This window comes from Mus musculus, chromosome 15 (genome assembly GCF_000001635.26).
Source record: "Mus musculus strain C57BL/6J chromosome 15, GRCm38.p6 C57BL/6J".
NCBI lineage: Eukaryota > Metazoa > Chordata > Mammalia > Rodentia > Muridae > Mus > Mus musculus.
Window position 1 is genome coordinate 30,870,601 of NC_000081.6, and position 26,633 is coordinate 30,897,233.

Genomic DNA, 26,633 nt, shown 5'->3' on the forward strand with positions numbered 1-26,633 from the left:
AAGTCAGGAGCTTTAAGTCAATTTGGCTCCCCAGTGAAATAGGCAGAAGTGTGGCTAATCCTAGCATAGTTAATATTGCTTGTTATGTATGCCTGGTATTTCAGATAATGCTTTTTAAAACTTTGATCATTTTTAATTAGCACACAAAGTAACAGCTTTTTTATGGAATTTTTGTACATAAGTTTTTGGCTGATCCTCCTCTCATCTTATCCCAAATCCGTCCTTCCTGTGTCTTTGCATCTCTGGGGGCCTCATTTGTGTTCTCATGTCATGTGTGTTCAGTTGTAAACACATACATGTGTGCATGCCTCCTTACAACCTTTTTTCCCTTGTTTAGATTCATGAGCTACACCCCACACTTACACTGACACAGTGCGCGTGCGCGCACACACACAAATATTTGATATTAGAAGCAAAGATCTATATTGGAGAGAGAATATGCAGTATTTGTCTTCCTGAGACTGAGTTATATTACTTAGCATAATGACTTCCTTCCAAGGTGACCCCATTTCCTAAGAACTTCATAATTTTACCATGCTTTAAGGCTGAATAAAAATCATATATATATGTATATGTGTGTATATATATATATATACATACACACACATATGTACCTTTACTGACTATTCTTCTGATGATGGACAGATGGACATCTGGTATTGTAGCTACCTTACTATTGTGAATAGCACTAAAGTCCACATACATAAGCAGGTGTCTTTGAAATAGGACAGGGAGTCACTTGACAGTATGTCCACAAGTGTTGCATGTGATAGTTCTAATTTTTGCTTGCTAAGAAATCTCCATACTCACTAGTATAGTGGCTAAACTGGTTGGCACTCAGGCCAGCAGTGAGGAGGGATTCCTCCTACCACATTCATGGCAGAATTATTTGCCATTTATCCCCCTCCCTTTTTGTGAAAGACATTCAAACTGAAACGTGATGGAGTCTTACAGTACTTTCAACATCGAGTTTTCTGATGTCTAAGGACACTAAACAACTTCCTAGATGTTTGCTGGATATTTGTGTTTCTTCTTTTAGTGAACTGTTCAGTTCCTTAGCTCATGCATTGATAGTTTGAGGTCAGCGGTATTTAACTTTGCATTTTTTATATATAGTCTAGATATTCACCTCCAATCTAAAGGTAGCTGGCCTAGGTTCTCCTCTGTTCTTGAGGCTATCTGATCGCTCTTCTGACAGTTTCTTTTGTGGTGCAAACTCTTTGCAATTTCATATGCAGAAGCTTTGTGGTTTCATGTCATCCCCTTTCCTGGCTGCTGAACTCCTAGTCGAAAAGCTCTTGCCTACAACTCTATCTTGACGTGTCTCGCCTGTCCTCCTCTAGCAGTTTCTTCATTTCTACTGAAATGTAGGTTCTCTGTTCTTCATTTCATTTCTTTCATGTTCTCTGTTTCTTCATTTCAGCTGAAATGTAGGTTCTCTGTTCTTTTGGAATTGAGAGAGAGAGAGAGAGAGAGAGAGAGAGAGAGAGAGAGAGAGAGAGAGAACAGAGGGAGAGATACAGATCTAATTTCATCCACTGTAGATGGGTATTGAGACAACATTGTTTGTTGAATAGGCTGCTTCCCCCACCCCCGCCCCCCATATAAGTTTTTCACAGCTTTGTCAAATCTTAGGTAGCAAAAGCTGTAGGGAATTCTGTGAGTTCTATTCTGGTTTGTTTTTTTGTTTTTGTTTTTGTTTTTGTTTTTTTTTTGGTCTCTGTTTATGTTGTTGCAATACCATACTGTTCTTCTTTTTTTTTTAGTGATGAAAATGATTTTTATTCAGCACCTCAGATTTGTTAAACCATACTAGTTCCTATGAGTTGACATTTATTACAAAGAGAAATCAAGTAAGTTACTTAAGAATAATGACTTTTAGAATATAGTTGGAGAGAAAAGTAAGTCATGTTCTTCTTACCATGGCTTCGGGAGTAGGTATCGTGGTATCTCCAGCAGGGTGCTTTCTGCCTCTGGTTGTATTGCCTGTATCTGTGGTCTTTGCATTTCCATGTGAATTTTGGTGTTTTCATTACTGCTTCTGTATTGGTGCAGTGAAAAATGTCACTGAAGTTTTGATAGGGGTTGCACAGTTAGTAGACTGGGTTTGGAAGTGCAGTCATTTTCATTCAATGCATTACATCAGTCAAGAGGCTAGGTGAGTGAGTATATCGCTGAACATATTTAATTTCTTTTTTTAACATTTAACTTTTCCTTGTAGAGGCATCTCACCCCCTGGGTTAGGTATAGTCCAAATATTTCCTTTTTAGATGCTTGAGCAGAATACTTATTCCTAATTTCTTTCTTCTCAGACTCATTGTTGATATGTAGAAAAGCTGATGAGTTTTGTATGTTACTGTTTTAGGCTGTAACTACTCAAAGTCTATACAAAAATCTCAAAGTTTTCTGATAGGCTCTGTGGTTTCTTTTAAGTATAGAGTTGTGTTACCTAAAAGAAGGAAAATTCTACTTCATTCTTCTCTATCTATATCCTTTCATATTTTTCACTTGTCTTATTTCCATGGCTATGATTTATTGAGTAAGAGGGAGAGAGTGGGCATCTCATCTTGTTCTATTTTATAGAGGATACGATGTTCTTAGTTTTTCCTACTTTAGTTCAGTGTTTATCTGTAAGTTTGTTATACCCCACCTTCATTATGTAGACATGTGACTTGTCTTATTAATTTCTTCATAGATTTTAGCATAAAAATATGTTTAACTTTGAGGTGATTTCTGCCCCTAAGACTATTTATATGATATTTTTATTTATTAAATAGTATGGTATGTCTAACCAACCCTGCATCCCTGAGATAAAACCAATTTGGTCACAATGTCTTCTTGAATTAAGTTTGAAAATTATTTTGCTATTAAAATTTATATCTGTGCTCATCAGAAAATTGATCTGCCATTTCCCTTCCACACCGCCTCCTTTCCTCCCTCTTCCTCCCTCTTTTCTTTCTTCCTTCTTCTCTGTGATGCTTTGTATATGCTTGGCCCAGGGAGTGTTAGTATTAGAAGGTGTAGCCCTGTTGAAGTAGGTGTGGCCTTCTTGGAGTAGGTGTGTCACTATAGATGTGAGCTTTAAGACCCTCATCCTAGCTGCCTAGAAGTCAGGATTCTGCTAGCAGCTTTCAGATGAAGATGTAGCACTCTCAGCCCCAGCAATACCATGCCTGCCTGGATACTACCGTGTTCATGGCTTGCTGAACTGAACCTCTAAACCTGTAAGCCAGCCCAAATTAAATCTTGTCCTTATAAGAGTTGCCTTGGTCATGGTGTCTATTCACAGCAGTAAAACCCTAATTAAGACACTCTCTCCATCCCTCTCCCCATCTCTTCTTCCTTTACCTCCCTTTTTGCTTTTAATTTACATCTTTATCAAGGTGGGGTAGCATGGCAATAGTGGCTTTGTAGAATATATTTGGGGGTGTTCCTTCCCTTTGTATTCTGTGGAACAGTGTAAGACATGTATGACTGTTAGGTCTTACAGCCTTTACTAGAATTCAGCAGTGAACCTGGCTCATTTTCGATTTTTCTTTATGGAGAAATTTCTAATTACTGTTTCAAACTTCCTGCTTCTTATGACTGTGGTATATCCTGGTTTTAATTGTGGTAGTTTGTGTAAGTTTAGAAATGTATCCCCTTTTCTTCTATATTTTCAAATATACGTTTTTAATGTATTCCCTAATGCTCTGAATGGTAGCGAGGGGGAGGAGTATGTGAGGGGGAACTGGAAGAAGAGGGGGGAGGAAGCTGTGGTTGGGAGGTACAGTGAAAAAATAAACAAATACTGGTTTTAAAAAGCCGTGCTTTGTGGCCTATGATGTATATGTTCAAGTTTAGAGAAAGTGGCACAAACTGTTTAGAAGAAAGTTCATCCCCTGCCTGTTGGATGTCATAGTCTGCAGATATCCAGTTGATCTCTGGCATGTTTATCTCTGACTTTCTTTTCTAAGTTTTAGTTTAGAAAATCTTCTAAATATGAGAGTAAAATATTGAAGTCTGCAAGTATCATTTTATCAGAAACCACATGATATTTTTACACCTTTGGTGTTTGCTTTAGGAAATTGGGAGTTCCAAGATTTAGTGCATAAATATTTACAGTTTAATATCTTCTTGATGAATTGTTCTCTTTATTAAACTGTAATGGCCCCCTTTGTCTCTTTCTGACTAGTTATGTTTTGACATCTATTTTATGAGATTTAAAAAATGATGTAACAGTTTATTTGAAGCTTCTCTTTGCCTGGCAGGTTATTTCCAGCCGTTGACTTTCATGTTCTGGATGGTTTTACAGTATGTGTTTCTTATCATCAGTAGACAGTTGGGTATTGTTTTCTATTCCGGTCAGTTAGCCTGTATTGCTTGGTCAGTTGAGGCCACTTGGATTTAACACTGTTATTGAGGAGTTTGTTATTTACTGTGATTTTGCTAGCTGATGTAAAGGTTGACTAGATTATTGGCATCTCTCTTCCTCTTCACCAGTTAGTGTTAGAAGTTTACTGGTCTGGTGTGTTGGGCATAATTGATTTCTTCCCAACTTGTCTCTGTTTATTTGTTTCTCTCTTGCATTATATTGCTTCTGTCCTCCTGAATAGGAATGTCTTCCTTCCTACACCCTATACATTATTCTGTAAAGATGTTTTTTTCTCCAAAGCTGATTTAGTTAGCAAGAATTGTCTTCATTTGTGCTTGTCTTGAAATGTTAATTTTTTTAACCAATGTTAAAAGACAACTTTGCTAGATACAGTGATCTTGGTTGGCATTACTTTCCAGGCTTGGCATATCATGCCTTGCTTTTAAGGCAGCTGATGAAAGGCATGATGTTATTCTTGCATTTCTACCTTTGCATATGAGCTAACATTTTTCCATAAAGCTTTTAATATTGTTGCTTTGCTTTTTTGACACGCTATATATCTGTCTTAGTTTGGATTTTATTGCTGTGAAGAGACACCATGACCATAGCAACTCTTATAAAGGAAAACATTTCAATGGATCTGGCTTATAGTTTCAGGAGTTTAGTTCATTATCATCATAGCAGAGGTATGGCAGTGAGCAGGCAGACATGGTGTTGGAGGAGCTGAGAATTCTACATCTTGATCCACAGGCAGCAGAATGTGACTGTGACTCACTGGCTAGACTTGAGCTTATTAAAAAAAAATTCAAACCTTCCCTTCACACTTTCTCCAATAAGCCTGTACCTACTCCAACAAGGCCACACCTCCTGCTAGTGCCACTTCCTATAACCAAGCATTCAAACACGTGAATCTATGGGGGCCAAACCTATTAAAAACACCACATTCTACTCCCTGGTCCCCACAGGACTATAGCCACAGCATTGTGCAGAAATGCATTTACTCCAACTTCAAAAGTCCCCATAGTCTTTATAAAAATCTCAATCCTATTGAAAAGTCGAAAGTAAAAAGTCTCTTCTGAGATTCTTACAATTTCTTAACTGTAATGCCCTGTAAAATCAAAATCATAACACAGATCACATACTTCCAACATATATTCATTACTACTCCAAATTAGAGGAAATGGAGCATAGTAAGAAAATAGTGGACCAAACAAGACTGAAAACCATCTGGGCAAATTCCAAACTATATCTCCATGTCTGGTATCAAAGCATTTTTCAGATATCCAACCCCTTTAAGATTTGTTGACTGCAACACCCTTCTCTCTTTTGGCCTATTTCTACTCCCTGTTAGCAGCTTTCCTCACCAGCTGTCCCGTAGTTCTTGCATCTCCAATGTCTTGGAGACTCCAAAGCACCTTCACAGCTTCATACAATCTCTCTGAGCCTCCATGCAGGGACAAAACTTATTTTTTTTAATTTTTTATTAGATATTTTCTTCATTTACATTTCAAATGCTATCCCGAAAGTCCCCTATATCCCCCCCACCCCCGCCATGCTCCCCTACCCACCCACTCCCACTTCTTGGCCCGGGAATTTCCCTGTACTGGGACAATAAAGTTTGCAAGACCAAGGGGCTTCTCTTTCCATTGATGGCCGACTAGGCCATCTTCTGCTACATATGCAGCTAGAGACACAAGCTCTGTGGGTACTGGTTAGTTCATATTGTCGTTCCACCTATAGGATTGCAGACCCCTTCTGCTCCCTGTGTACTTTGTCTAGCTCCTCCATTGGGGGCCCTGTGTTCCATCCAATAGTTGACTATGAGCATCTACTTCTGTACTTGCCAGGCACTGGAATAGCCTCACAAGAGAGAGCTATATCAGGGTCCTGTCAGCAAAATCTTTCTGGCATATGCAATAGTGTCTGGGTTTGGTGGTTGTATATGGGATGGATCCCCAGGTGGGGCAGTCTCTGGATGATGGTCTTTCCTTCCGTCTTAGCTCCAAACTTTGTCTCTGTAACTCCTTCCATGGGTATTTTATTACCCATTCTAAGAAGGATCCAAGTATCCACACTTTGATCTTCCTTCTTCTTGAGTTTCATGTGTTTTGCAAATTGTATCTTCGATATTCTAAGTTTCTGGGCTAATATCCGCTTATCAGTGAGTGCATACCATGTGTGTTCTTTTCTGATTGGGTTACCTCACTCAGGATGACATCCTCCAGATACATCCATTTGCCTAAGAATTTCATGAATTCATTGTTTTTAATTGCTGAGTAGTACTCCATTGTGCAAATGTACCACATTTTCTGTATCCATTCCTCTGTTGAGGGGCATCTGGGTTCTTTCCAGCTTCTGGCTATTATAAATAAGGCTGCTATGAACATAGTGGAGCATGTGTCCTTCTTACAAGTTGGAACATCTTCTGGGTATATGCCCAGGAGAGGAATTGCTGGATCTTCTGGTAGTACTATGTCCAGTTTTCTGAGGAACCACCAGACTGATTTCCAGAGTGGTTGTACTAGTTTGCCGTCCCACCAACAATGGAGGAGTGTCCCTCTTTCTCCACATCCTCACCAGTATCTGCTGTCACCTGAATTTTTGATCATAGCCATTCTGACTGGTGTGAGGTGGAATCTCAGGGTTGTTTTGATCTGCATTTCCCTGATGATTAAGGATGTTAAACACTTTTTCAGGTGCTTCTCAGCCATTCGATATTCCTCAGTTGAGAATTCTTTGTTTAACTCTGTACCCCATTTTTAATAGGGTTATTTGATTTTCTGGAGTCCATCTTCTTGAGTTGTTTATATATATTGAATATTAGTCCCCTATCTGGTTTGGGATTGGTAAAGATCCTTTCCCAATCTGTTGGTGGCCTTTTTGTCATATTGACAATGGGCAACCCTTATACATGTCTCACAATTCAATTGGGGTTATATATGTTATTTCTAGGGGCTAGAAATTGTTGCACAATTTCTAAACAGATTTAGATATTGCTTCCCCTATGATAGGTAGAAAACGATTAAGTGCAGTGGTCTTAGGGACTCTATGGGCATTGGCTGGTCTTGAATTCACAGAGCTCTGCCTATCTCTAACTCTTGAGTACTAGTATTAAACACATGTGCCACCAAGCCTAACACGTCTTTCTTATTTCTTAGTACCTTGTACATTTCAAAGTAAGAGCCTCTCTCTCTCTCTCTCTCTCTCTCTCTCTCTCTCTCTCTCTCTCTCTCTCTCTCTCTGTGTGTGTGTGTGTGTGTGTGTGTGTGTGTGTGTGTGTGTGTGTGTAAATTTTGGATAAGGCTTATCTGGAATCAGATAAAAACTAGGGTAAAGAAAAATGTTGTAATTACTGTTGGCAGCATCTAATGTTCATGAAGTTGTTCATTTCTCTTACTTCTCAGGCTGGTCCTATAAATTTGTTGAGTACTAGTGAACCTAGCCTGATCATTATAAAGTCTTGTGAAAGAAAGTAGTTGGCTCCCTTCATGAACTTATACTGAGAACTGACTGAGTTTATCTGTGGAGAGGGGGTACAGACAGTAGGCTACACGTGGCCCATTAGATCCAGAGCCTAGATCTACAATTATTTGAAAACCTCACCACTACCACAAAGCAAAAGTCACACATATTATTGCTACCCACCCTGATAGTATATCTTGCCATGAAAAACTATCTGAAATTTGCAAGCTTCCTGAATGTCAGGAAGAATGTGTCTTCAAAGCACAACCTGGTGGAAACCCTTTCTAGGTGGCATGATCTAGAACATTTTTTTATAATGTCCTTTGTAGTTTGAAAAGCATAACCATTCATCACACACATTTTTCCTAGAAGAGGCTTCCTCCTCCTCTTCCTCCTCCTCCTTCTTCTCCTTCTCTTCCTCCTCTTCCTCCTCCTCTTCCTCCTCCTCCTCCTTTTCCTCTTTCTCCTCCTTCTTCTCCTTCTCCTCTTCCTCCTCCTTCTCCTCCTCCTCCTCTTTCTCCTCCTTCTCCTCTTTCTTCCCCACCAGAAGTCTTCTCAGAGACAAAGGTTGAAATGTATAAGAAATCTTACTAAAATGTTTTTAATATTTACCTATTTGCCTTTTCTAAGCAACTAAAATCTTCTATTTATATTTTAAGATAAGTAAAAATAAAATCCTATTTAACTTGAATAACCTTTCATGGTGTTATATTAAAGTACTATTTTAACCCTCCCTATAAAACTTTTAGATACCAAAGTAAATAGTAGGATCAGTAGCCTTTTAACAGTACTAGGTCTGTTTTCCTTTAATTAACATAAAATCCCCGCAAAACCAGTCACCCAGATTCCCCCATCAGCCCTGAAGCCTTCAGAGTTCCTTCTTCCACTGACCTGTGTTGTACTGCATCCCTTTCACTAATTCACACCTCGGAGAACCTCTCTGGGCAGTGAGGATATGAGACCCTTTATCTTTAGAAGAGTTTGGGGCCAGCAGAAGAAATTGTCAGTGGAATGAAAACGCCCCATGCAAGCCAAGGTCGAGGAATGAACTCCTATAATCTGTCCAAATGCACAGAGTCTTGTGATTTACTCCTTTGGCTCCCAGCAATGGGCAGAGAGCACTACGCCTGCAATAAATCTGTCCATGGAGTTTAAATTCAGATCTCATGCTCTGTGTTATCCAGGAGATATGTTTTACCCATCTCCATCCAAGTGTCCAGAGAGGAATTCATAACTGCCTTTCAGATCAATATCAGGATTCCCAAATTTGGACGCCATTGTACTGTCTCAGTCTCTTCCACTCATCTTCATTGTGCTCTCCAATTCTTCCAATACTGTCCTACCTTCCATGAATTCACACATCCTCCAGCACTCTTTCTATGTTATCAATAGTAGTTGCAAGAAATCTCTACCAAGCAGGGCGTGGTGGCGTACACCTTTAATCCCAGCACACGGGAGGCAAAGGCAGGTGGATTTCTGACTTCGAGGCCAGCCTGGTCTACAAAGTGAGTTACAGGACAGCCAGGGCTATACAGAAAGACCCTGTCTCAAAAAAACAAAAAACAAAACAAAAACAAAACAAAACAAAAGAAAGCTCTACCAGAGCTGAGTCTTAAACAGTGAGAATGTTCTTTATTTTTTTTATTATTGGATATTTTCTTTATTTACATTTCAAATGCTATCCTGAAAGTTCCCTATACCTTCTTCCCACCCTGCTCCCCTACCCACCCACTCTGACTTCTTGGGCCTGGTGTTCCCCTGTACTTGGGCATATAAAGTTTGCAAGACCAAGGGATCTCTCTTCCCATTGATGGCCGACTAGGCCATCTTCTGCTACATATGCAGCTAGAGACACGAGCTCTGGGGGTACTGATTAGTTCATATTATTGTTCTACCTATAGGGTTGCAGACCCCTTCAGCTCCTTGGGTACTTTCTCTAGCTCCTCCACTGGGGGCCCTGTGTTCCATCATATAGATGACTGTGAGCATCTATTTCTGTATTTGCCAGGCACTGGCATAGCCTCATACAAGATAGCTATATCAGGCTCCCTTCTTTAAGTGACAGAATAACTAAACTGCTCCAAGGATTCTCGCTAACAATATGCCAGAGATTCTCTACCTACTAAAACATCACGTGTCTCTTGTAGAGCTAGAGGAATACCCATCTGCACTGAAACCATGTGAGGTATTACAACAAGCTCCTTCTGTTGCCTTTAGCTCAGGATATGCTACATGGGAAGAGTGTTGGTGCATCTTCTTCCTATGTGCTATGTCAGAGACATCCCAATCACACAGAAGCATGATATCCCTATAATGAGTCACTAAAAATATAATTCTGGCATAGCCATGGAAGGTATATGTTTAGGGCAGAAAAAAACAAAAGTCTCTAAAATATTTACTAAGTTGGAAGCACTGTCTGTGAAAATACTTGAGACTCCTTACAGAAGAATGTTTTAAAAGCTTCAATTGTAAATGAGGCAAATCTCTGGAATTTCTAGAAGTCTCCAATTATCAAGAGTTCTGAAACTCTGAGATACCATGTTGGGAGTTCTGCATTCTCTATTTGCAATAGATGCTCACGAGATGTGTTTCTCATTCAAGCTGCACTGTCATTGACGTTTGCAGGAAGAAAACGAGCTTCCTTAGAAAAGGGTGTTCTCTTGGAGACCACAGTGAAGATGTCTGACATGTTCATTTGCTTTTCAGGAATGTAAGTTCAGCTGGAGAGGAGGCCCGCCGAAGGATGCGGGAGTGTGATGGGCTCACGGATGCCTTGCTGTACGTGATCCAGTCTGCACTGGGGAGCAGTGAGATCGATAGCAAGGTTGGTGCTGTTTGCATAGCTTCAGCTTCCTAGAGGTTAAATGAACCCCGGAGAATAAACGAGCTAGTAGCCATGGGAAGTGACCACGGTATTTCATGTTTGTGTTCTAAGCTCTGTCTTGACAAATTCCAACATTGTCTAAAGCTATGTTCATTGTAGCTGGGAGTAGCACTTGAGTTTTCCACCAGCAGTAAAAATTCAGATTGGTGTAAGTAACTCAAACCATTGGTGTCCAGGATGAGTCTAAACTATTATTGAGCCTCCAGACTGCACATTAAATGTGTGTGTGTGTGTGTGTGTGTGTGTGTGTGTGTGTGTGTGTTTGTGTGTTTGTGTGTGTGTGTGTATGTATACCTTTAAAGACAAAGATATTGTAATTATGTGAGATTTGAATAATTATGCATTCTTATATATTAAATTTTAATAACTAATTATATTAAAGGATGTTTTAAAATCTTACAAAATCTTTCCTAAATTCTCAAAATGTTTGGTCAAGCCTTCCAGCATGCTCAAAGTGACTGCACAGCGCTAGCTCATAGACTCAAAGAGAATTGGGTTTTGGGTTGTCTTTCCCAGTATTTGAAATACTTTGTTTTGTATTTATTAAATTAGTTTTAATTCACAACAGCTAGAAACCTATAATCTTAGAGTAATCCTGATATAAAGCCATATGTTACCTATACTTTTAAAATAATACATGCAAAAACTGCCACTCTTTAATAAGGACTACTCAGGAGCCACTGTCATAGACATTTCGAGCAGAGTAAGCCCATGTTGTGAGTGTGGATTGGACTTGTTAAGTACACTCTCTGATCTCTGTCCATCCACTCAGTGCCAATAACTTTCCCTATACCCATCCACCACAGCTTTCAACTCAAAGGGAATAAGAGAGAGTTTATCATGAAACCTGATTTGAGTAGCCATGGTCTGGGAACATGGATTTAGGTTACTCCAAATTCCAATTTTTCAACATGAAATTAGTTTCATGGAGTTGGTTTTTTTTTCTTTTCACAATATTTTTATCAATTATTTTGGAATTTCATATCATAAACCATTATTATACTCACCTCCCAGTCCTCTCAGGTCCACCCTTCCACCCTTGTGACCTATCCCTCCCTCCAAAAAAACAAGAGGGATAAAGGTCCAGTTTGTGTTCCCACATTCTCACTGGATGAAAAAGGACTCAGTTTTCTTTAAGGGGTTGGCCATAGGTAGTTTTATGGAGCTTTCAAGGTAATAAAATACAGAAAATTATAAAACAGGGCTTTTAAAAAATACACTGGTAGGAAAATCAGAGGAGGTGGTTTACAATAAAACAGAAAACTTTGTTTTAGGTCCTGAGTGCGCTTTGACAACACTCTTAGTCCTTTGATTGTGGAAGACTAGAGTTCTGTTAATACATTCCAAACCCAAAGCCCTGACGAGTAGGGGATGCCAGGTCTGATGGTTCGAGGGGCCAAGAAGGTAAAGAGTTATTATGTAATGTGTTAGATGTCACCCATAATAAATTGTACAGTCTCTGGATCTGTGACACTCCAAACAGTCTGCAGTCATTGAGGTTTTAGTCAGTCAGTCCATGCAGACATATTCTCTTCAGGAACCCACAGCACCAAACAACGGTGTCTCCAAGCATGGAAAATGTCCTGTGAGGAGCTTGGGTGGTATGGCTGTGAACACTTCCTTAATCCCATGGTTTCCAGTATTAACTTTTCATCAGAATTGCCTTCATTACCCCTGCTGGAACCCCGTCACCACCCTTCAAATCTCTATACCCAGCCCTAGCCACAAATATTTATCCATTTATAAGCGTATCATGATCTGTTGATAGTATGGCTTAAACTCCTGCCTGAAAAGATGGAGCTTCGAAATAGACTACTTAGGAAGCTTACATAAGGTAGTGTCGTCGTAAAGTCAGACGGAAGACAAATGAGCGGTGCTCAGTCTTCATGGTGCTTGCTTGCAGTCCTTGTGGGATGCCCTGAGCTCTCTCTCTCTCTCTCTCTCTCTCTCTCTCTCTCTCTCTCTCTCTCTCTCTCTCTCACACACACACACACACACACACACACACACACACACACACAGAGAGAGAGAGAGAGAGACAAATAGAACAATAAAGAAATAGCAATTTAGGGGCTGGAGAAGTGGCTCAGCCGTTGAAAGTACTCACTGCTCTTACAGAGGGCCTCAGTTCAGTTTACAGATCTCACGCTACAGCTCATAACTGACTATAACTCCAGTTCCAAGGGATACCATGCCCCTATACCATCTGTCAGCTCCAGGCACACACATGGTACATATGCTTACTAGCAAGCAAAACAATCGTGTGTGTAAAATAAAAACAAATTTTAAATAACAATACAGTAGTCTTACCCATTGATTACTTTTATTGGTGAATTGGCCTAGCTCTTCTTAATCTCGACTGTACATAACAGCTACCAAGAAATTTAAAAATTTGTACTGGTGTCTGAACCTGTCACCCTGAAGATTTGGGTTCAAGGTATCTTTTGAGAATATGGTCCTGTGAACACTGGCTTAGTCCAGTTGTGGACACCATTTTTTTCTCCCATTCCTGGTGCTCACTAGGTCTGTGGCCAGCCATGGACCCAATACTACTAATTTCAAACATGGAATGTGATACAATAAAGGCTTAAGCAGCCCTCGTCTGTAAAGGCCCTTTAATAATCATAGGAGACCTATTAATACCATTGACAAGAAAATTAAGTCCCTAAAATTGTGACCAGTCAGGAAATCTTGAGTGTCTACAGGGGCCTGTTAGTATAATAGGCCCATGAGTTATGAAAGAGCTCTGGTAAATAGCTCACTGCCACAGCAAGGCTGAGCATATTAATATCCACAGGAGCAGAAGGCTGAGGCGTGGAGATACTAAGCCTGTTAGTGTGATGGACACAAAACAGCTTTCCCACTCTCTGGACCTTGCAGGTGAATAAAAATAAAAGCTACTGCCTCACGGCCCCTCCATGCTCCCTCGCTCCAGTCTCTGAAGACTTGTGGCTTAGGCACCAACATGCTCTGCGGCTTAAGCATCATTGTCTGACTGCTGGACTGGTCAGACTCCTAAGAATCCTGGGATAGCTAGGAGATGATCTGTTTTCATATCCGTGTTTTATTTCCCCAAAGAGAAAGTTGAAAGGGAGGGTTTTTCCAACCTAGACCGAGAAGCTCTGGCGTGTCCTGGATGTTTAGGGAGTGTGCCGAGCCGGACATCAGAACAGCGTCCAGTGCCCTCTTCATTTCCTACTCACTAGAACAGTGTACCCAAGTGTCCTCAACTTGCGATGGGAAGAACTGTCACAACGGCATGCCCTGAGTATTGAAGGGCCCGATCTGGGGTGATGAATGACTCCACAGAGCTTCGCAGGCTGGATTGTACTGTTGACTTTTAACATATTATTATTGCACCGTAATTTTCCACTCAGCCCTCAGCTTGGCCGCTTCTGAGCTCTCACCATGACAAGTTGGAGAGGGAAACATGTGTGCACATTCTCTCTGAGGCCAGAGGAGTTAATGAACAAGAGCCTGGATCCATGCAAGCTCCGCGGCTCTGCTTCTGTAATTGGGACCGTTTATTGAGTGGGTAGCATATGGCAGAGACTCCACAGATGACTTCCAAATTAGCCCGTTCTAATAGAAAATAAGGAGTCAAAATGACCCTGGTGACCAAGAGGGGCACTATAAAGCGCCGTTGACAGTAATGGATGTCACACGCATAGCCACCAGACACCACACGCCTTCTGCTGGCGTCTCTGGTCTTTGTTCTCTTCCTTTCCACATTCCCTTTGGAGGAACGCTCTTCAGCTGGGAACCTACCTAATGCCAGCCAGACTATCCAACTCCAGGAAGCCTTAGAAGAGGCAAGGGCTGCCTTCTGAGCCCTCTCCTTCCCACCCTCCCTAGCTCCCTCTCTGTCTCCCTCCAGCTTCTCCCCATATCACCTCCCTAGATGCAGAGTAATTATATAAAGCGCTTCTTGAAAACTGCAGATTTAGTCTCCCCGTCCTGATAGAGGGACTGCAGAGCCCCAGGGGAGATAAACAACCCATTGAGAATGAAGTGTATTTTCCCAAGTCCTTGAGGGAAGAGAAATCAGTTGGAGATGATTTGAAGATTGTCCTGACTTGTGCCATAACATTTTCCTTTAGAGGATAGACACGTCTGCCTTTCATGCGTCTGTCTTGCGCCCACCTTCCTTTCCTGATGCAGAAAGGATGCTTGAAACTGAAAATCAAGTTGGCTCAAAGCCTGTGGGATTAGCAGCCATGAAACCTTGGCAGGCTGACAAAAAATAGCCAAGAATGGTGTTGGCCCCAGAGTGTGTCCAGAGAACTGCTTTTCATGACTGAGTCACACTGACATCCCTAATCAGGTAAAGCGCCTTGGGCTGCCCTGTACTGGCTTCCAGCCAATGAAGGGAGCAGGCCAGGATCTGAGTCCCTTGGCCTCTGCCTGCTCTAACACTGACCCCAAACCGTAAGGGAATAGCTTTCAGCAGTGTGCTACCTACAGTTTCGGCTTACCTATACTCTTCCCTCTGCAACATGAAACTTATCTTTCCTGCCTTCAGCGGCCTACATAGTGACTTTCTGAAATATGGTCGAGTACAAGGATTTTCAAAATAAAATGTGGGCCTTTTTTCTTCCCCCTGTTCTTTTCCCTTTCTTAAGATGAGAATTTTATTTCTCTATCTCCCCAGCCCCATTTCTTAAGCCCAGAGCAACATTTAAAAGGTCAATTTTGGGAGCCTGTGATATGACTCGGGTAGTAAACATGCTTACTGCACAAAGCTGGCAGCAGGACTCAGATCCACAGATCCCAGAAACTTCCCCAGAATGTTGTCTTCCGACCTCCACACGTGTGCTGTGGTACACATACACACACACAGACACAATATATAGACACACACACACACACACAGACACATAAAGTCAGCTTTCTTTTAAGGAAGCACTTTCTGCAGAGGGTCAAAGGACAAATGCTTTGGGCCTTGTGAGTCACACAGCCTCTGTTAGAACACTCTTGTCACACTATAGCAGCTGGGAGTGGTCATCAACATGTAGAAGTGCTGGATTTGGGCGAGCATTATTATATATAAATCAAGCCTCAGATTAGTCCTAGCTTGCAGGATGCAGTTTACTGAACCTTTCCCTTAAAGTCTGAACCTGTCTTGTATCACCTCCACAACTCACTGGTGACAATGACAGGTGATGTCCTGTCTATAACCTTATCCTGTCCTCCCCGCAGCCCTGTGAAGCTAGTGCTTTTATCGTTACTGTTTTACCAATGAAGAAACAGAGGCACAGAAGGTTTAGTCACTGTGGCCAAAGCCACACAGCCATTGGGCAGAGCTAGGACTCCCACCAAAGCCAAGAAGACAAAATGTTGTAGGTCCCATACTCAGAGCCTCCCTTATGTGGTCTCCAGCATTGCTGAACTGTATATTTCTTAGTAAATGGTGTGCAACAACATCTCCAACCAGAGCCAAACTATATCCACAACCTATGATTGTAATGACTTGGGCACCTTAAACTCCAGGCAGGAGTAGCCTGTTAATGGCTTGCGTTCTTGTATTTGCAAATGTGTCCAGGTCTCACAAGTGCCTTTCAATGACCCATGACTGGCGTTTGTTGAAGTATCTGGTGTTGTTGTCTCTCAAGTGAGAAATGATCATGATCATAGGACCTTCCAAGCTTATCCAAATTCTTCCTACTGCAGCCCTGAGCGGAGCTGAACAAATCCGAGGACTAACGTGTCCGTGGAGAATAGACAGGCAGAGCCATCAACTGATTCACTTACACTCATTCTCCCATTTCCCTCTTTCTTTTGGGGATGCTGCAGACCGTTGAAAACTGTGTGTGCATCTTGAGGAACCTCTCCTACCGGCTAGCAGCAGAAACGTCTCAGGGACAGCACATGGGCACAGACGAGCTGGACGGGCTGCTCTGCGGGGAGACCAACGGCAAAGACACAGAGAGTTCTGGGTGCTGGGGCAAGAAGAAGAAGAAAAAGAAATCCCAGGACCAGGTGATGTGACACACTCACAGCTGCATGCAGTTCTCCCCTTCCTCAATACAATATCACCACTGATAGATGACTGGGTGGGTGGCTGGGTGGGTGGGTGGATGGATGGATGGATGGATGGATAGGTAGGTAGGTAGGTAGGTAGGTAGGTAGATAGATAGATAGATAGATAGATAGATAGATAGATAGATAGATAGATAGATAGATAGATAGATAGAGACAGGCAGGCAGGCAGACAGACAGACAGACAGCTCTTCATTTAAGGTGTGTAGTAAAATCATTAGCATGGCTGCAAGATTTTCGTGCAGGGATGTCACAGCTGAGATGGTGGAAGTTAAGAAATTTTCCTTATGTCATCCAGTTCAGCCAACATAGGAACTTCCAAAGTAAAGAAAAAGCCATCTGGTACATCCTGATGTCCCAGTTCCTAGAGTGTGGGTAGAGACGGGTACTAATGCTTCTGTGTTGCATGGCAACTGCCTCTCTGGGGCTGGGGAAGGAGGCTGCCATGCAGGTGGCAGGATGCCCAGGACAGGAAAAGGCAGATGAGAAGGGACATTGACAGAGGAGGCATGAGATGTAGCATGTGTTTGATAGCAGGTTTCTGAAGGCCTGGTTATTGTTTTGTCTAACTCTGGGAAGTGGGGATAAGAATTCATGAGCTACAACTGACTGAGGTCAGAAGTTAAGCCTTGGGGTACAATGTTGGGGAACTCAGGACACTGCAGCCTGAGAAGGAGGCTTCCTCAACATGGAATGTTCTATGCTCTTGACACCTGTAAGTTTTGCCTGCTGTGCAGGAAAAGTCTGAAGGCGGCTATCCTGAAGCTGGTGGTAAGAACAGCCTTCACTCCATTCTTGAGGTCCCTGGGATTAAAAAATGAAATAAAATCCCTCGCACACTGTCCTCTAGGGGAAGGAACAGTGGAGCTGCCCTTCGGCTAGCAGCTGGGAAGTGTGCACTAGAGAAGGTTGTGTTTCCAGACACTGCACCCAGCCAGTGGACACTGAGGCTCTCAGCCCTGCACAGCCATATCCACCTTTCCTCCGACATGAACGTCTCCATTTAGCAGGCACACTACCAGTGTCCTTCTCTGGACGCTGATGTCACATGGCTGGCTTTCACTGGACACTCTACTTATGCATCCATTGGTGAGAGTTTTGCCAACCCTATGGAAGTACCTGCTAAAGAGAGACAGGGCCACAGCCCTCTCTGTAACCAAATTTTGAATCCAGATGTTTGTTTGGATGCTAGTACAGTATTCTCTAAACTCTCTGGGAAATAGTTTTACTTCAAGTAAAGTTTAAAGACAGTGCTTTTCTTAGAGTAAGAATTAACAGGAATGCCCTTAAAAATCTTGTTCTTGAATTTTCCTGGAAGGACTCAGCATGAGAAGTTTGTAGTTATGAGTCCTAGCTATGTGAACTTCTCAGGTATTTCCCACGACACATGGACCTGCATGCCCCTGCCTCGGTAAGGGCCACACTCCCTGCCTTGAGCAGAGCCTTCCCACTCTGAGATGTGCTCCTCTGTTCTACCTTTTCTTCTGTAACAAGTCAGAACCGTTTGTCTCTGATCTCCTCCTTCCTGTGTGGATGGAAGCACTGTCCTGTGATTCTTAAGCCGGCCACTTACTACCCTCCCACTATGGGGTGGCAAAGGGCATATCACCAGTGCTCATTAAATATTTAAATGCTGCCATTATCCTAGCTGCTTACTAGTTCTCATCCTTTGGTGTCGTGCTAGGGAACCAGAAACTACAGTTCTGCACATCTCACCTTGAGCCAACTAAAACGGGAACTTAAAATACAATGCATTCTCTCTGCCTTCAGCTGGGCTCTCTGACCACAGGACCAACACTGCTTCCCCCTGGAAATATCAGCCACAGCATAAGGGCCCATAGGAGAAAAGTCTCCCACCATCATAGGCTTGTACTGGGAAACCCCTAAAGGCCGAGCCTCCTAGTTGAACCATGTAATTCCAGAAGGCACTTTCAGGAGTCAAGTCTAAAATAACATCAGTCTCAACCAAAGACACCTTAGACCGACATTGTATCCCTTCCCATATCTAGCTTCACCCCAAGGTTTGAGCAGCTACACCCTTGCCAGAGCCTCTAGTCTGACAGTGGTGTCTCACTTTCTAACACCCTGACCCGGCAGAGAACCATCCCAGCTCTTCCCTGATGCCCCTCATGAATTTCAAACTCTTCAGATGACAGAGGAGATCCATGTTGATTGGGTTCAGAGCAATGAGCATCCAGAAGAGAAGGAACCCCACCCAATCACAGCCCTTCTCTTGAGGTGCGCACCGTCCTGTGAAGCCACAGGGAGGGGACTTTGCAGCCTTCACACTGTACATGAAGCCACACCCTATGATATGTTTCAACTTTGCAACATTGAATTCAATGACACCATTCATAGACTCTTATGATTTTTGCCATAAGTCAATATATAGTTGTTTATGATTCATTGCTCTCATTTTTTCTAATTATTTTCTTGAAGAACATTTTGTTCAACCTTTTAAAAGTTAAAATGCAATGAAATGTTGATGTTCACAAAGACTCCTCAGACTTAAATCTCATAGATTTGGGAATTTGGGAATTTTATTGTTTTTAATTTTCACTATCATCTAAATACATATAAAACTATTTTGAAGTGCCAAAATTTTAATGTCAAACTTAATGAGGGTGTATGCTGAAAACTATTCTTGCTTGGAAAAACTAATTTAATGTGCTTTGTCCATTTCAGTATAATTTTGAATAGTCAAAAGTGAAAACTATCTTAAAGTTACAGACTGGTGGAAATAAAACAGTGGTGAAGTCCCAAAGACTGGAAACAGGGTGACTCCAGATTGTGAGATAAAGGAGGGATGCAGGCAAGGCTCTGTGGACTCCTTGTTCTCTGCAAGGGAGAGGACTTTGGTGTGTAGTGCTTCCTGTTGGGGGAGGATGGTGCTGGGGCCAGTCTACCTTCTCAGGTTGGACTAAGCAGGGCTTTTTCCTGAGCATGACCTGTAGTGCCTGAGTGGGGGGTTGGGACCACCATCTGGGTAAACCAGAGTTAAGGAGCCTACAGGAACTAGAGGCAGGACCCAGGGCCCCAGGTCATTACTGTTACCAAGTTGTAGCAGGACAAATAATGCAGATATCCCAAGGCCTCTGTAGGAGGAAGCATGTCTGTCTTCCCTAACTCAAGAAAACCAGGCTACCTTCTGCCTGGAAGTTACAAACGTGTCCTGGAAGCATCCAGAGAGTTCTAGGCATATAGCTTTATAATAGTCAAGACACCACCTGACCCCGGGCTCTCTACTGCCTCAAAGTCAGGACTGTGCCTTGAATTTTTGGTCTGATATGCTGAACAAGTGACCAGCCCCAGCCATACCACCACCTCTCAAACTTGGACTCTTCAGGAATATTTAGTGGTTTGGAGAAAACACACAAGAAAAGCCTTAAAAAGTGTCAAAAACATTTGTGTATTCAAATAGGGATGTGTAGGTGGCAAAGATAGAGATGAGCCCTGCTAAATTTTATGATATGTAAGTAATGTGAAAAATAAGGCCGGGTGTGGTGGCGCACAGCTTTAAACCCAGCACTTGGGAGGCAGAGGCAGGCGGATTTCTGAGTTTGAGGCCAGCCTGGTCTACAAAGTGAGTTCCAGGACAGTGAGGGCTATACAAACCCCCCACCCCAAAAAGAATAATAAAATTGTGTGTGTAAAATATTCCAGAGAATACAGTGAGGTCTAAGGTGATGACTGGTTCTGCTTACACTTAGTAACTCCACTTAAAAGTAATGGTCAAGCTGGGTGCTGGTGGGACACGTCTGTAATCCCAACAGCCCTGTCTCTAAATGAAAACAAGATGCAGGGATATCGTTCACTGGTAGAAAATGTATCAGCATGTACACAACCCTGAGTCTGAGTCCCAACTCTGCAATATATAATTCCTAAAGGTCCTGGGTAATGAATCCCATGTATTACTATACAAATGCAAGACTCTTTATGTCAGAGCAAGGTAGGGCCTATATAAAATCAGAGGATATATATTATCCACAACACAGACCTGCCCTCTCCAGAGGAGCCAGATACTGACCAGGAAGCAAAGCAGTGACGTCACCGCAGTTGGCCTAATGATGGCCCTGGAGCCTGCTTTGTTCTGTACGTTTGTGTTTGTACATTATGTATACATTTGCACCCCCCCTTACATTTACCTTTAGAGCCCATGCTAGTGTTCTCGTATAATCCCCGCACTCCAGAAGCAGAGGCAAGTGGATCTCTGAATTTGTGACCAGCCTGGTCTATGCAACAAGTTCCTGACTAGCTAATGCTACATAGTGATATGCTGCCCCCGCCCCCAGAAAAAATGGCATTTGTATTTTGAATCAAATGTGTACCATTCTGCAGGTCAGACTTAATTATAAGGCAAATTCTCAGAAATGTTTCTTTTAAAATCCTTAATATAGATAATTCAGGAAAATGTACACTATGGAAGTATGCTATGTTCTTGATTTTATTTAATTAAGTGGTTACTATGCAAACACGCCTGAACTGATAGTCGTAACACCTATATCACACGTGTGTGCATTGCCTTTCAACACAAGTGTATAAAGCCCTTGGGAGCTAACTCTCCTCAGTACCTGATGCTGAAACATGAATCCAGTAGTTCCTGCTGTCCCTTTCTTGCTAAAACTTCCCAACATGCCAACCCACTACAGAACAGTTTTGTGCTGCCAATCTAGCATCTCAGATCAGTGGGACAAGCTGGAAAACTAGAAGACAAAATTAACATATTTCCTCTTTTATACAAAGAAGCCATTCTGGGTTTATTTTTCAACTCGGCATGTGGCCAACGACCCGGTGACAGTGCCCTCATGGGTTCTGCTCAGTCCTAGCTGAAGGGTCACACCACACTGTCCTGCTGCTGGATGCAAGCCAAGCAGACCTTGGTCTCACTCAGCGTGAGCCTGACACCAACAGAGATAACTGCTGAGATACAAACAAGCAAAAGCAACAGGAAATTGTAGAGATAAAATCCCCTGTCCCAAGAGCCACCAAGAAAATCTCCTCTCAAAGGGATGAAAAGTCAGCTATGTGTTCCCATCATGGATAAATCATATGTAGGTAAAATAGAGGCACACTGCAAGAAAAAAATACACATGCATACAATGGCATCCTCTTCTGTGGTAATTTGCAATTATAGTTCCTATGAGAGCACCCACCATTTTAGATCTTTTCCATTTGGCATCTATCCATAGCTTTGTCCGACCCTTCAGAGGGCAATAACACTCTATGTGCAGACATGAAAGTTCCTTCTAGCAGATTTCCCCACAGGTGCAGATGACCACCGTACCGTTGTCAGGGGGCAGATACTATATAATTCCCAGAACCATTATCTTTAGGATGCTGGACTCTTCTTCTTGGTCCAAGAGACCTTCACTTCCACAGTTCATTGGTCAAAACAGAGAAAGAAGATGACGAGCATCTCCTTCCCACTGGGGCCCCACCGGGAAGCTGCACTCATCACTGAAACCCAGGGGGGCTGTGCTTCACAGCGGCACCTTAGCTTTTTTTTTTTCCATTTTTTATTAGGTATTTAGCTCATTTACATTTCCAATGCTATACCAAAAGTCCCCCATACCCACCCACCCCTACTCCCCTACCCACCCACTCCCCCTTTTTGGCCCTGGCGTTCCCCTGTACTGGGGCATATAAAGTTTGTGTGTCCAATGGGCCTCTCTTTCCAGTGATGGCCGACTAGGCCATGTTTTGATACATATGCAGTTAGAGTCAAGAGCTCCGGGGTACTGGTTAGTTCATAATGTTGTTCCACCTATAGGGTTGCAGATCCCTTTAGCTCCTTGGGTTCTTTCTCTAGCTCCTCCATTGGGAGCCCTGTGATCCATCCATTAGCTGACTGTGAGCATCCACTTCTGTGTTTGCTAGGCCCCGGCATAGTCTCACAAGAGACAGCTACATCTGGGTCCTTTCGATAAAATCTTGCTAGTGTATGCAATGGTGTCAGCGTTTGGATGCTGATTATGGGGTGGATCCCTGGATATGGCAGTCTCTACATGGTCCATCCTTTCATCTCAGCTCCAAACTTTGTCTCTGTAACTCCTTCCATGGGTGTTTTGTTCCCAATTCTAAGGAGGGGCATAGTGTCCACACTTCAAAGAACTCAAGAAGGTGGACTTCAGAAAATCAAATAACCCCATTAAAAAATGGGGCTCAGAACTGAACAAAGAATTCTCACCTGAGGAATACCGAATGGCAGAGAAGCACCTGAAAAAATGTTCAACATCCTTAATCATCAGGGAAATGCAAATCAAAACAACCCTGAGATTCCACCTCACACCAGTCAGAATGGCTAAGATCAAAAATTCAGGTGACAGCAGATGCTGGCGTGGATGTGGAGAAAGAGGAACACTCCTCCATTGTTGGTGGGATTGCAGGCTTGTACAACCACTCTGGAAATCAGTCTGGCGGTTCCTCAGAAAATTGGACATAGTACTACCGGACGATCCAGCAATACCTCTCCTGGGCATATATCCAGAAGATGCCCCAACTGGTAAGAAGGACACATGCTCCACTATGTTCATAGCAGCCTTATTTATAATAGCCAGAAGCTGGAAAGAACCCAGATGCCCCTCAACAGAGGAATGGATACAGAAAATGTGGTACATCTACACAATGGAGTACTACTCAGCTATTAAAAAGAATGAATTTATGAAATTCCTAGGCACCTTAGCTTTTAAGGAGTGGAGTGAAGTATAGCGCTTTTCTAGAACAGCCAGGATCCTGTGTGAATCGCCCTTCAGCCTCACCTCAGTGAATTAATACAGTAGGGTATTAAGTAGGTCTGGTGGGAGATGTCTCTGAGGGAAGTGTCACCATTTAAGTTATAGAGCAATACTTAAACATGGTAGCCCTAACGGAACCTTTAGTCATTTCATTGTTCATAAACTCTGCAAAGAGTGAAGCCGCTTCTTTCCTGCACTCCCATGGCCCCTCCACTGCCTGCCTTGCCCGATTTGTGATGGGGACAGCGCGGGGGGGGGGGGGCAGGGAGAGAAACCCCACTGTTCTACTGCCAGCGACCTATCACCTGATATAGCCTGGCCTGTTTTCTTCCTGGCAAATAGCCCTTTGGACTGGGAAGCAGCAAAGCCCAAACACTGACATATCTCACCTTTCCAATCTGGAACATGGTATCATCTCAGCTGCTGCTGCTCTGCCTGGAAGAGGCCAGAGCTCTAGATTAAAGATTCATTCTCTACCATGCAACACCTAGATCAAACCAACATTTATGTTTTTGCATGTGTGTAGCATATGTAAATATGATCCTGTTCAAATGTACATATACATGTTGACACATAGGTTTATGTACACAAACATGTGGAGGCCCCATGTTCCTCAATTGTACTCCCTATGTTTGTGGATAGTGTCTCTCGCTGTACCTGAACCTTCCTTTTTCCAATGTCCTTATATATGTCTCAAGCAGAAGGTGTGACCCGGATTAAAGATGAGTACCACCACGCCTGGATCAGGGACTTGCTTTGTCCTAGTCTGACTTTGAACTCAAAGATCTCCTTGCCTCTGTCTCCTGGGATTAAAGGCATGTACTACCTTGCCTATGCCTAAGCTTTTCATAGCCACTATACCTCAAGATCTCCATGCCAAGATCCAGATCAGAAACTTGTGTCTTCCAGCCTCAAGATCTGGATCACAGGTGTGCCCTACAATTCTGACTTGTAGTTCATTCCAGATACAGTCAAGTTGACAACCAGGAATGGCCAGTACAAGCACCAATGACTCTATACTTCATAGACCCATGGATGGCCTTACATGTTCATGTCTTAGTGTCACAATTGCTTTCTCCTTCCCAGACAGTTTTCCTTTTATTAGTAACCACATTTTATTTTGCTGCTTGATACCACTTCCTTGCCAACCATCTGCTGCTTTCTGCCACTCCCGCTGCTGGCTGCAGCCTTGTCTCACTCGGCTCTCACCCCACCATATGCTAGGATCTTGTTGACTCAAGACTCCATGCCCAGTGTCCCGGAAGGAGCACGTTGCACATTCCAAAGAAGTTCGGCTGCAAGGTTCCATTGCTTCTATCCACTTGTGAGGTTCTTCTCCATCTTCATTACATCTAATAGCACCTGAAAGGACTCCTTTACATTCAGTGAGTCTACAGACTGAAAAAGAAATGTCTAACTTGCTTAGTTAACCTTGCTGCTCACTCCACCATGCCATCAAAATTGTTACTGAGCCTACAGGACCAGGGTTTCCAGGCACCGAAAACATTTTGTGCTGGATACTTCTCTGTGTTGCTATGTCCTATGTATTACTGTTTGTCAGCACCCAGTAGATGCCAGTAGCACCTCCTCCATCACCAGTTATAAGGATCCAAACTCCTTCCAGACCTTGCCCATTGCCCCTTTGAAACGGACAGCTCTCCGGTTGGCCAAGACCATCTGAATCAGCAAATACCGGAGACAACAGGATTTCAAAAGATGTCAACGTGTCAGTGACAGAACCTCTGCAGAGAGAAGACTTCAGCTTTCCCTAGGCTAGGATGAGAAGTTAGGAGCAGGAGAATTCGAGATAAGAAGTGGTGCTGTTCCAATGTTCCCAGGGTAGTAATGTAGAAAGGGTTGCAAATGAGTCCAGGAAGGCTGAGCCATTCCAGTAACACATCTTTCATCCTGAGGGATGTGTTCTCCCCCAGTGTGATGTGGGGGTGCATATCATATAAGGAGGTGAAGCAACAGGGCTATCCTGGGATGCCTTTGCACTACTACTTTGTAGAGAAAACCCTCTGTCCTGTCTCCTCCCTGACAGAGGTATACAGCTACAAACCTCTTCTAGTTCTCTGTAAACAAAGATGGGGGACAATGCAGTTTCTGGAAAACACAGCTGACTAGCCGTTGGTTCTGCCCAGCTTCAGCTATGCCCTGTGGCCTCTGCCACACAAGAAATTCACACAGCTGTGCTACCCTCACTTTCCAGATTCCCAAGAGACAGCACGAAGTATCCTTTCTCCTCTGGCTTCTTACAAGTAGGATTTTTAAATCCTCATCTCCTCCATCTCCCCCACCACATCTCACCCCATCCCCAATAGGCTGGGAGTGGTCAGGAAACACTCTGAAAATAAAATCATCTTGTGCCGTTCAGGCCATGCCTAACAATGGCAGTTCATCCAGGCTGCAGCCCAATTAAATCGAACTCAGCTTGAGCAAACATTCTGACTGCATACTAACTTACATTGTCTCCCTACATTATACAACCTGTGACTTCCCTGGGAAGGAAAACTGGGATTTTAAAAGCAGACTGTTCCCCGTTGCTGCAACCCCCCCTTTCTTTATCTTGCAGCATTCCCTGTTCTTTGGTTCACTGGGATTCCTTTGGTAGAGCTTTCCTGCACATATGTAATGGCTACCATTGTCCCTAATTGGCAGATAAGTCTGGGAACTAGAAATATATTCTGCAAGTATAGCTGGCCTTTACTGTCTGTGTTCCTAAGACACAACTCCCCAAGAAAACATATTTTCGGAGCACAAACTTAACCGGCAGAGACTAGAGCGAGGCTATGGCACTTTGGGGAGAAGAGGCCAGCCTTTTGACACTTCTCCTTTGGTGGGAATCCTTCTACCAGTATGATAAGTGGTTTTTATTTGTTAGCAAGTCCATGATACACAGCTTAGGGCATGAGAGACTAGACAAGGGAGGCACTGAAAGCTGGTAAAGAAGAGCAGTAATTGTCCAGAGCACTCCGTGTACAGCGGAAGCTTTGCAATGTAATAAAAAGGATTCCCCCAACCGTCTTCTTAGAGCCCTGTTTGCAAAGTCCATTTGCAAATTACATCGACCTGGCTTGACTGATTTCTGATTTTTATCCCCCAAGTTATGTCTTTCTCTTCACAGAAAGGAAAAATGACTTCTACTTTCAATCCTCAA

At 42.9% G+C, this 26,633-nt stretch overlaps 1 protein-coding gene across 6 annotated transcripts in view; it reads left to right on the forward strand.

Moving 5' to 3' along the window:
* Nucleotides 1–26,633, forward strand: part of Ctnnd2 (catenin (cadherin associated protein), delta 2) — an 856,811-nt gene that overhangs the window by 698,067 nt on the left and 132,111 nt on the right. For all 6 annotated transcript variants that reach the window (NM_008729.3, NM_001355502.2, XM_006520033.3 and 3 more), the window contains 2 exons: nt 10,523–10,640; nt 16,494–16,679. In NM_008729.3, coding sequence (NP_032755.2) covers nt 10,523–10,640; nt 16,494–16,679 — 304 coding nt within the window. The remainder of the gene's footprint in view (nt 1–10,522; nt 10,641–16,493; nt 16,680–26,633) is intronic.